We start from the raw sequence: 12,235 nt of genomic DNA, 5'->3' as shown, positions 1-12,235 counted from the left end.
AGAGAGAGGTTGTATCCCAGTGAGGCTCACATCTTGAGGAGTCATCTATATAGTCATCCGAAGAAGAACAGTTATTAGCAGAAGTGGCTCATCGTATTAAAATGTGTGGAGAGAAAATTGCCTACTAAATCCCTGGATTTTTTTTTTCTTACTTATCATTTAAAGTTTGGTCCATTTGATAGAGGAGCTACTGAGCCCACCACCTCAGTCTGGTGTCTGAAGGTCAGTCTGGCCCCCTCCCCTCCCATGCACGGGGCATAACAATGGTCAAGGATGCAAACTTCTCACCTGATCTCCTCTTCCTCTGTCACCTCCTTTTGCTGGTGCCTTACAGATAAGCTTCTTTATGTCCAGAGGGGTAAAGTTGAGTGTTTTGCTCAGGCTCCTACTTGTTAATAAGGGTCTTCAGATTTTACATCTATGGCTTTCAAAAGTGCCTGGTGTCTTGGGTGCAAAGCTCGAGGTGCTGCAGCGTGGCCCCTCGGCGCGGCTGCTTATCAGTTCCCAAGTGGTGGAGCCTCCTGTGCTGGCTCAAATTGGGCACTCGGCCTCGGGAGGTCTCTGCCTGAGCATCGCTCTGCCGTCAGCCGAGTGCCTGAGATCTGCCCGCTCCTTCAGTCCCAACCAGCCGCGGGGTCTTCTCTACTTGTCATTCATTTTCTCTTCGTTGGTAGCTCATAAGCCTGTTAATTCATATCAATTCCTTTAATTTCCAAAGGAAATTGCTACAAGGTTAAGATAGTACCGACACAGGCTGTTTCCTACATGTTTTTAATCTGTGTTTAACCATTCTGAAAAATAGCGTTGTGGTGAACTGGACCGTGCATGTAAAACAACCAAACAAAAAAGGAACTGGTTAGCATTTTAATTGAGCGTGTTATGATTTTGCATACTCGAATTCAGCTTTAACTTCTTCAAATCCATAATGCAAGATTTTTATGCCTTTATAGCCAAAACCCCTGTTTTTTCGCTCTCTTCCAGAAGCTTGCTGTTGGCCACTGGTCTTGGGGGGGTGGATGGCACATCGCTCCCAGGGCTCTGCAAGCCGGGGTGAGGCACAGAGCACCTAGAAGAAGCCCCCCATCAGCCTCATGCCTCCACAAAGCCATTTAAAAGCAAGTCCTCACAGTGTGGGCTTACCAGATCGGAAAAGATGTGGAGGCAGGGTGTGAAGCTAGTCAGGCTTTTAGTCTGCACTGCAGTGGCTCTCCTTGCAGACTGAGCAAAAATCGGAACTCGGACTTAAAATTTCATTAAAACAGTCATTTGACAGAAACTTGGCGTAGCTGCGTCCACAGAGCTGCCTGTGGAAAGCAGATTGTTTTTTGCTGGAAAAACCTCTGACAAATTCCAGAAGCTACAAATTTGGGGTTTGGAAATGGCGTTCCTGGATGACATTCATTTCTTTTGTCTTTGTTGGAATGGATGGTGGCTCACAAGGCTGCAATCAGAGGGTGGTAGCAGGTGGTGTTTGATATCTTTTGGGCCACTTTCACCTCTGGCTGGGGCTTCTTGACTGTTGTACGTCTCCAAAAAGCCATAGCAGCCCTGCAGCATCTGTGCTGTGTGCACTGTAGTGCGTCCTAGGACAGCCAGCCCAGCCTGAGGGCCTTGGGTAACAATAAACGGGAGACTATAAATTTGGCTGGCCAGCACTCCTCCATAGAGCGCGATGAAGCCACGCAACTACGATTTAATATTAAACTGCTTGAACAGCTTTTCCTGTGGTGTTTTTTGCTGTGAGCAAAAGGCTTTGAGTATGTGGGACCAAGATAAAACTGCTCCACTGGCTTCTTCTGAAACCTTTCTCGCAGGTCCTCTGACAGAGAGCACTTGTTTTCACGTGGGTGCTACAAGTACCTAAAATGAGATTTGGAGCTCTTGGTGTTGGAGGTGCTTTGTCAGCCTCTGGACCTGCCGCCTCCCCAGCGCGGCCCAGTCCTGTTCCATTCAGGGGACTAATTTTCCCTTATTCTGTAGGAAATGTGGGTTTTCCTTAGGGTTTTGTTTTTTGGTGTGTTTTTTTTTCTTTTCTTTGCTCCAGGTTGTTATCTTGATAATTACAAAGACCTTTCTGTTCTAATTGCCAAAAAATGACACATTCCCTGTAACCAGCAGCCCGCCAGACTTTAGGTGGGCTGTTAAAGCTTTTGGAGTTGATCCCGAAAGCTGTGCATCTCCACAGTTTAGGAATGATGCACTTATATTTTTCTAACAAACACGAACAGCCTATTTGCTACATTATCCCATCATCAGAAATGCAATAAAATACCATGAGGCTGTTGCTACAGTTCTTTTTGTTCACGGAACTCCTGTTGAAATCAAAGGGGGGGTTTGGGTGGAGGGTCCGGTATTCAGCATGTGATGTCTGCCCCGGGCTATTTACATACATATTCACCTCAGGAAAAATACATTTCAACTAAAACACAGCAACAGATGTTTAAAAGGCCCCTGAAGGCATATTTCAAATGAAATGGAGATCAGGTCTGAAGTCCACTGAAAACGGTGGAGAAGACTGTATGGCTTGAGGGACCTCTGGATGGTCCCTGCCCTCCAATTGCTCTCAGATCCCATAGATACCAGGACAAATTCCTGCTCCTGTTTAAATTCATCCAAGCTGTGCCAGTGAAACTAGGGTTTAACACCAGACAACAGCAGCTTTTTATGGCAGGATTGCCTCCAGTCCATGAGAGTGAGCGTGGTCAAGTCCCTGCTCAACTTCTCTGTTGCATTGAAGGGAGATGCTGGACTCCTCGCCGTCCTCGTTGGGTTTTTGTTTCAGTTTCTTTTGCTGGAGTGGTTCTGCTTTCTATAAATAACCGTTGCAGCAGAAGCCGCAGCTACTGGCCTTGCACTGAGTTGTCCTAACCATGGGCTGCTCTTGGTGTATCTTGTTTTTTTGGGAAATTATTGCTGAAAGAGCCTGGGTTTGTGATGATGAGGAAAGGAGAAGAACGTGTGAGCTGTCGGAAAGCGCGTGCTGTGAGCTGGGAAAGCAGCACGGCTGGAGTCCTGTCTGCTTTTGGAGGTGCCATTGGAACCACTCTTGGTCTGGCCCAAACGCTGGGAGAGGTTATCGAGAGCATTTTGAAGCTTCTCAGCCCCTTTGGGCGAGGCTGCCCAGTTTGCGCTCTCTTGCACAAAAGCTGTGGAGATACTGAACCACCGCTGTTGACAGCGTCATGGGCAATAAGTCACTGCAGAGCGGTGTTCCCTAAGGCGCGAGACCAGCAGAGTGCATCTCTTGTACTATCTGCATTATACAGCAAGAGAGTTTTCCCACTGCTGCACATGAACCTTAATTTATACTGTATTTAAACATTCGTACTGGAAGGCTGACTTTCAGAGACTCGGAACAGCTGCAGCTCCTGCTGAATCCACTGAAGTCAGCTGGAGCCGAGGGTGGTGTGAATTTGCTTCCTTCTAGCTAAATCCCTAATCGTCTTGTTGAAAAGGTCCAAGTTTGGCTACGGTGATAACGAGCTGTCTGCAGCAACCAGGCTGGAAAAACTGCAAGAAGGGTAACAAATTTAAGTATTTGTGTTGATTTTATGATGAAATTTTGGTAGCGGCAGAAGTATAGAAACGGGCAATTAAGTGCTACCTTTTGGGTCATCAGTCTTCTACGTTTGCTGACCACTATGTTGTGAATATCAGATCCAGAAAGAGCATCCTGCTCAACCCAGAAGAGCCCCCTTGCACACTTCTGCAAAACACATCTGAACCTCCTGAGATGAACTGAAGATGGGTTGTACCCAAACCAGAGCGTAGCACAGGGTGACAGCAGAAGGGAGATGGGTATTCATCTTCAGAGTTCACAGTCAAACTTGCAGATGTGTGTGTAACAACTAAAGATCAGTCATGAAAACAGGAACAGAAGGGGGAAAGGCAGAGTTGGTGCATTATTTCTGCTACAGCAGAAGCTCACAGTTGAGTTTTGGGTGCAGAGAAGCTCTGGTGCTCCCTGAGCCTTGTGGGAGAAGGTTGGTGCCCCAACCAAGGGGATGAAACAATGTGTGGGACAAAATATATGTAATTATTTCCTCCTTTACTGCCAGGAAACCGATTACAGCCACAGTTCTCATTGAATAGTGTCTCGCAGATTTGATGAATGTGTTTGCTGTACCTGCAGATGAATTTTCATAAGCAATGTTAGTACGCTTATCTTCTTTGAGCATTTCTGGAATGTGTCTGCTGAAAAGATAGCATTAAATTTGCATAGTCAGCAAAAAATAAAAGGTAATTAAGCATATCAACAATTTTCATTGGCGGAGAAGTTGATGTGTTGAAGTGTGATGGGTTTTACAGAGCCTGCCCAATGCTGGGGGATCCTTTACTGTCATCAGCGTAGGCCCCTCGGAAATGTCTGCTGTGAAGCTGGGATGACACATGCCTTTATTTTTGTGTGTCATTTCTGCCCTATTTAAGGTTCTAGGGCAATTAAGAACTAAGTGCAGTTAATAATGATTCGAAGAAATTTCTAGCATATTCTAGATCTAAACTACTTCGTTAGTTCCAGCACTCATGCTAAAATAAAATAGCAAAAAAGTATTTATAATCTTTGGGGTATTTTTTCCTTTTTGGAAGTTAGGGTCTTGGTATATAAATCTTTGGTATCATTTTCAACATGAAAAGTAAAAGACTTGGTAATAGGCATGTTTCCTGCCATGCATCACGGATTTCTTTCTTAGACTTAGCAGTACAGGCTATGAGTTTGGAAGAGCTCTGCCAGGTGGGTTCTCACCACCCTCCGGTGTTTGGGTCCCTGCAGCAAGCTCCGTGGTCACCAAGTCACAAGTGTCACCCATCCTCGGGCTGGGCTTCCCTTCGTCGTTACAAGCATCATTTTAACCTGACACATCACAATGTTTTTGTGATGTCCATGCATGACAAGGAGACAATATCTCTGCAGCTTTGATTGCCAAAAGGCTACCATGTACATGCATCGCGCAAGGCGTACCCCATTTCTGCTTCCATATTGATAGCTTTAGGGCAAAGATTTTTCTTTTGTATGCATTTTGTTTGCTTTTTCATTTATTGATCCCATTTACTGAAGAATGTAGTCTGAGGAAATTAGGTTTAAAATCATTTCTATACTGAGGGATTTTTGTATAAAGGCTGATTGGGTGGGAACGGGCTATTCTGCTAAATCTGTAAGTTTTATTATATAAGTTTCCAATAAAATTGGATGTACAAGGAAACAATTTATTGTTGTCCAACAGTAAACAGAAGAAACCCTTGACTCCAGACTGCATAATGCAATTTTTGGAAGACTTTTAAATCACACTTGTATTTTGATTGAAGAATTAATGATTCTGGATTCTTCCTTAGTGTATCTTGGACCATGTTTCCTTTTCTCTGTATCTTTTTTTTTTTTCCAGACTGCTGCGGGAACAGTGGATCAGAGCCAAATACGAACGAAAAGAGTTCATTCACAGCGAGAAGCAGGAACCGTATTCTGCAGGTAGCGAAAGACACTTTTGGCAGATAAGTTTTTTGATGTCCAGCACCTTCCATTTTTTTTTGTCTCTGTTTATATTTTCTTTATATTGATTATTGCTCGTATGTCACTGAATAGGAGGAGAAAATATGGTCTTTTGGGAAAGATCCCTGCTGGCAGTCCCTGGACTTGATTGGGAATATTGGGAATTTTAATACCTGATGGAAATAAATCAGTTATCAAGAGTCTTTCTGTTGACCTCCATGGGCTGTTCACCACAGCAGGTCAGATAAAGTACCAGTGAGTTCGTTTCTGGTAGCGGGAGGCATAAAGCTGGATTGAAATGGAGATAAGGGTATTTATCTCATCAAGGTGACTTTTGCTTTGGAAAGATGAAGGATTATTAGCGTGGTTTGGTTAATGGATAAGTGTGCCAGATCCCCCACTCTTCCCAAATCTCTGTTACTGTCTTTCCACAATACTTCAAGTGTCATCCATGGGACCTGGTCTCCTTGTAGTGTGATAAATGCAGAGCGTTTTGCAATTGCAAAGACCCAGCACATGTGACGGAGCTCGTTTCAGCGCTCCCAGCACGATGGGCAGAGTGACGGTGGCCTTGCAAAGGGGTGGTTTAGTAGAGCAGTGGATCGGATGATTTTCTTGCAGAAGGGCAGGATTTGAAGAGGAGACGCAGGGCTCGACCGTGTTCGTTGCGTGGCTGCGCCAGCGTAAGGACCGGCGTGAAAGTGCATGAAATTAGCTGGGTATTTCTTTGCGATGTAAGTGGCATTTAATTTATTCTGCATATTAAGTAGCTGACACCAGCTATGTGCTTGGATGACTCTGGGATAATTTTATTAGCAAAGACCATGTTACAGATGAAAGGTTAAAATATTATTTTCGTGCTGCTTTTTAGGACTGATAGTAAGCAGGTAGCTCCAGCAGTTTGCTGTTATTAAAACCACAATTAAAATCTTATCTCATATATTCTCAATTTATGTTTAGAGCATTTCTGCTCTGCTATTTTGTATACATGAGGCATGCACATAGCGTGTGTGGGGTATGCATATTCATATATAATACATTGTGCACATTTTTATTTTAGTCTGCTGGAGTTGGACATGTTCTATTAACAACAAATAGTTTGATTTCTTAGATAATTTTGGAATATATCTGCCAACGTGTGTATAATGTTCACCCAGGAATAACGTTTCCAATTTATACCATGCAACTTCTAGATATAAAAGCTCAGATTCAACTAGGTACTTCAAGCAAATGCGTAATTTTAAGCACATTAGTCCTTTCGACTGCGAGAAGAGCGTGTACCTGGTTAAAGTGAAGTAGGTGCTTCAGTGCTGTGTGGGAAGAAGGGCAGCGTGTTCTAAGCTCTCTGAAAAATATTATAGGAAGAGTTCAAACGGGAGTTTATTTTAGCAGTGTATTTTGTAGGTGTTCTCCAGTAATGTGGCTGCATAATATTTAACTGCTTGGTGAAGTGATAGGGTTTTCTCCCCTCTCTTTGAAGTTCAAAAGCCATTAAATGCAGGATAGAGGAGAACGGGGTAAGGCATTTTAAATGACCAGAGCTCTCGGGAGGAGGAGGGGAAGGGAAGGCAGGCTGGTGGGCATCTTCTGGGTGGTGTATGAGTGCTTTTAGGTTGTATGTTGTCTTTGAGAATTGTACCATCATTAAAATCCAGTGTAGGAGCTGTGCAAATGACCTGTGTAACCAGGATGTCATTTGTTGATTCTTCTGGACAGTAAATTCAAAGGGGAGCTTCAGCCAGTTGGTTCCTCCTTAGGATGACCAGGTTGGTGTTACAACAGAACAAAGCTGGGGGGACACACCAAACTTGCAGTGTCAACTTTTCCTTTCTGCTGAACCATAGCAGCCCCCAGGTGTGGTTGCATGCCCGTACTTCACCCCGTGCCAAACGGTGCTCCTTCTTCTGGACTGCTTGATGTAACTCAGTTGATGATGCTGTTTTCAGCTCTTGGGCCGGGAGTCAGTTGTTTCCCAGGGTTGTGGCTTGAGAAGGGAGCCCAGGGAAAATCCTGTGTCCTGTCGCTGGAGATCATAGAATGATAGAATCATTTAGGTTGGAAAAGACCCTTAAGGTCATTGAGTCCAACCTTTAACCTAACATTACCAAGTCCAGCACTAAACCGTGTCCCTAACAGAGATGTTCCCGTGTGCGTTGGGGCAGTTCTTGTATCGCTTGGGTGAAATGGGGGTGTTTCGTCATGGTGTCATACGTGGTGCTGGACCACCAGTTTGCCCAGCTGGTGTAAACCAGTGCCATCAAAGCTGGTCTGAACCGCGCCGTCCATGAGGCCTCCAAGACAGGCTGGAGCTTGGTGCTTGCAGGAGAAGCTCAGCCACACCACGCATCCTGGCTCTGCCCTTCTTGCTGCTTGCAGGGGTCGATGCAGCTTAGTGGCCACACCAGTGGCTTGGAGGATGCACCCTGCATGGGGTGGACCTCCTGGGCCTGATTAACCTGGGCTCAGCGTGGCGGGGAACCGCAGAGGATCTGGGCCGTTGCTTTCCACTAATGACCTCCTGAACTGTCTGAGAATGCACTGAGGTGGGACTGACACAAGGACGCCCTCCTGCCCACCCCACATCCAGTTTGGGTCTCACTTGAATGAACATATATCTCTTTTTCTTTCTAATGCTGTCTTAGACCATTTTTTCTCACCATTCTGAATTCCCTGGAGGGGTGTTAGATTACCAGTTTCTAAGCATGAAACATTTTGTTGCTAATAGAGACGTCGGTATCCATTTTCTCATGTTTGTTGGAAGATTTAATTCCATTTTCCAATCCCAGGGGCAATTTTGCATTCTGATATTTGTTCAATAATTGCATAAAAAATAAGAAAATGCTATCTTTGAAGAGTTTTGAGCAACATCCTTTTCCAGGCAGCCTGATGAAACCCTGGTCAGAAATTCAATGTCTTTCAGAAAATCCTTTGGGGAGAGACTGTCTGGAGCCTGTAGATGCCAAGCAGAAGCTATCACAGCCGAACTGATAGACTTAGGAGAAATGAGTCTCGGGACAGGAGTGTCAGATGTGCAGGTCAGAGCTGAGATAGTCCTGCAGGGAAGCCTGGCAGGAGGATGCGGCAAACTCTTTGGCTTCCCGATGGGAAACGTCTGCCTCGTGAGATACAGAACGATGCGAGGTAGCAGAACCAGAACTGGGAAACGCAGACACTTTGCAGGTGCAGAAATCCCCGGTGTGGGCAGTGCGGAGTGTTGAAGCCAGCTCTCGAGCCTGCCCCCGCAGAGGAGCCGTGGCAGTAGATCCAGGGGTCCTGCTTCAGTCCCTGCATCCCGTGTCCCCTCTCGGGGATGTGCTGTCACATGTGCAGTCACGGTCGCTTACCCTCGGTAGAAGATTGCAGTGGAAATTCCTGTAAGGGAATTTTTAGAGAGTTTCTTGCTCCCCCAGGAAGCCTTGGAGCATAAGCCCATGCGCTATTCACAGCTTTCAGCTCCTCTGCCCCCGCTTAGTTTTTCAAACTCTGATGGTTTCATTTCTCCGAAAGAGCCGTCGTTAATGAGTATATTAGCGCCATTGATTTTAGTGTGAGGAGTTTAGTTTGAGTTCAGATAGTGCAGGGAGATTAGTAAAACAGTGATTAAATGCTTCGGTGATCCACTATCGATTCTTAGCTACACCCTTTTATATATTTGAGCTCTTAATTCAGCTGTAGTATGTTTGCCCTAGCCAGACTTTATGAAGCAAAACATTATTTACACCCCAGCAATCCCGATTAACACCGTGGTCCGTGTCCCTTCTGATAGCGCTATGTTTGTTGCACAACAGCACAGAATAATACCAGTTTTAAGAACCTCACATTAACGTGTGTCGGGTTGGCTTTATCCCTTCTGATAAATGAACTAGCTAAATTACTGTCAGGCTCCAGCTAATTATCTCTTTTAACGGAGTTTAACGGGGCACGGGTGCTGAATTCTCCTAGAAACGGAGGATGGTGGTAATTGCTGTCAAAGTCCAGATCTGGATCTCGAGGCAGTTGAAAGGTTTGATAATTTTTAAAAATATTTTGGTCAATTTTAAAAAGGTTGGACATTTTCCCCCCGTTGTTGATAGGCAGCAGTAACGGCAATGCTTCCCAACAGTCCTGCTGAAAGTGAATTCTTTTGGGTGCTTTTGATTGCTCTTAATCACATGGATTTATTTTAACCAAGGGAGACGTGGAGGAAGCAAAAGGGAACAGTGCAGGGCTGGAGCACTATAATATATAAACTGGTCGAGGTGCAGCTGCTCTAATGCAGCTCAGGCCACAGACGAGAGAATGGGATGTGCATGTGGCCAAGAGAGAGCAGAAGGGAGTCGTTTGCCCCTGTGAACTTGGCTTTGGCTCCTGATGGACCCGTCTCGTTACCGCCGGGATGCCAGGAGGAATCGGTGCCCTGGGACGAGCTGAAGCCTGGGAGGAGTTGTGGGCAGCATCTTGGGGTCTTTGCTTTAACATTAGCAAATGAAGTGGGAGAGCTCTTAACACCAGGCGTTTAATCTCTTAATGCTTGTCAGGAAAAATGGCTTAACTTCACCGTTAGGACCGTGAAAGCTCCTGTCCACGGGATGGACGGGCTGGTGGGGTCGGACAGGACTGATGGGTATCTCCAGCGACAGAGAGAGATGCCGGGCTGTGCAAAAGCAGTTGCCACCCTTTCCTTGAAAGCATTGCCTGAGATAGTTCAGCAATGATTTATACGCTCTTAGACCAGGGTGTAGGTGCTTTCCAGTGAGGCACGGGGTAAACTGGGCACAAACAACAGTATCACCCAGTGCAGCTTTCTGCAACTTTGCTGTGAATGCTGCCTTCTTGTGTTTCCTATAAATAGGCCAGTAAATCCTATTGCTGTTAATTTATCAGATGGTGGAAGAGCAGTCAGGAACAGGAGAAGATTCACAGTAGGGTGCAGCTGATAAAAGGTGCTGCTACCAGCTCCGCACGCCGGTGCGATTCCCTTGCAGCAGGACTGGGGAACAGCGGTTTTCCCTCGCTCACGGCAGATGCTGTTGCATATCTTCCATGTTGATACATTGGGTTCCCAAAGGCATTCAGGGTGGGAATGCATCGTTTGCAAGGGAGAAGAATAATAAATGCCAACAAGCATCACCGCTTTCATTCTTTGGTCATGGGAGGTTGGAACTCCTCAGCTGATGTAAATTGTCATAGGTCCCATAAAAACAGTGGAGGAATTCAGATTTACACCAGCTGAAGATTTAAACCCTATCCTTTGGGGTGAAGTTGGAGGATTCTTTGATGACTTGATTGGTAGTTATATAGCTGGGTGGGATGGCCTGTTGGACTGCAGAGTAAGATAATATGATGTTACTGCAACCTTAGATGGCCTGAGAGCTTCCACTGGAGCAACTGAGAAAGCTAGAAGGTATAGGCAAGATTTTGGGTGTATTGGCAAAGTCAAAGACGTTTGGGCCTTTAGCCTCTGTTGGCTTGTATTCCTGTATTTATATCACTACGGACTAGATCTTACTGTCATCATTCAGGTGAGCTCTAGGTTTACCCAGGGAGTTACAAAGGGTAGCATTTGTTCTGAAGGCGCCTATTTGCTTGTACTATCTTCTGTCACCACCCTAAAGATTACTTGGCTTGTACGTTATTTTGTATTTGCCTGCAAATACGATGGCAAAATAAATTATGAGATGTGAAAGAATACCCTAAAATAGTAAAATCTGTTAATATGCACTTTCCATTCCATGTGGCTCTTGCATAATTTGGGCAGCAGTCTGAATTAATTTTCCCCTGCACTTGCACAGTTGGAAGGAGCTCTGGCTGCAAAGCACTAGAGAAAACGCACGGGGCATAAATACGTTCTTTCTCAGTGTGAGAAAGATACCCTTATTAGTTCAGTCTGACCTGCAGTGATGTAATGCAGTTTATTTTGGGCCTCATCAGACAAAGCGGTGAGCGGCGTTGCAGTTAAAACCCAATTATTTTAACTGGCAGACCTCATCCTCTGCTGTCTCTTACCCCGTTTCAGCTAGCTGGCGGGGAGCTACGGGTGTCAGAGTGACACCGGCTCCGCCGTCTGTTTTTTTCACAACCTCAGAAGCAAAGCTCCTCTCTCCCGCTGCGCACGCCGCCGAATTACAGGGCTGAGCAGCACCCGAAGAACAAACCAGTGCTAACGGCAACCTAGAAGGGCAGAGGTTTTATTGCACATCAGACAGCCCATAGCACTGAGGGGAGTCTGCCAGGCAGCCAGAGCAAAGAAATAAAGCGTCGGCTTGAGGGCTCCTGGTGTCGTTTGCTAAGATGTTAATGCATCTGGTCTTTGAGGAGGTGCTCGTGCCGAAGGGAGTGTGAAGCCATACGTGAACCGGCACCGTCCCCTTTGCTTTGCAAGCACGTGTGGTAAAACCTGGCGGCGGAGGTGGCACGGGGGAGAGGAGATTCGGTTGCGTGGGGTTGGTGGGTGATGGGTGGCCGGGGGCAGGTGGCGTCTTCTGAGCTGTGGTTGTTTGCAAAAAGAGAGGATGAGAGCGCAGAGGGGAGGAAGGCGATGGGAGACCGCAGGGTCGCAGCCGCTCAGAATTGCGGCAAAGGGAAGGTGATCAGGAATTTCCCTGCAAAATGCTTTTTGTCCTTTTTCATCAGAAATTTTTGCAGGAAATGCAACTTCAGTGAATTCACAACTTCAAAATGCAATTAGAGAATTAACAAACTTCTTATTCACCCACTTTTCATGCGTGGACGAGGGAAAAAAAGTGCATAGAAAATTTCAGAAGGTCAAAT

At 45.8% G+C, this 12,235-nt stretch overlaps 1 protein-coding gene across 2 annotated transcripts in view; it reads left to right on the top strand.

Moving 5' to 3' along the window:
* Positions 1-12,235, top strand: part of ADAP1 (ArfGAP with dual PH domains 1) — a 76,332-nt gene that overhangs the window by 31,484 nt on the left and 32,613 nt on the right. For both annotated transcript variants that reach the window (XM_075165249.1, XM_075165250.1), the window contains one exon: positions 5,382-5,464. In XM_075165249.1, the coding sequence (XP_075021350.1) occupies positions 5,382-5,464 (83 nt within the window). The remainder of the gene's footprint in view (positions 1-5,381; positions 5,465-12,235) is intronic.

This window comes from Calonectris borealis, chromosome 16 (genome assembly GCF_964195595.1).
Source record: "Calonectris borealis chromosome 16, bCalBor7.hap1.2, whole genome shotgun sequence".
In the NCBI taxonomy this organism is placed as follows: domain Eukaryota; kingdom Metazoa; phylum Chordata; class Aves; order Procellariiformes; family Procellariidae; genus Calonectris; species Calonectris borealis.
Note: the sequence above shows the minus strand (reverse complement) of the source record. Positions and strands in the feature narration are given on the sequence as shown.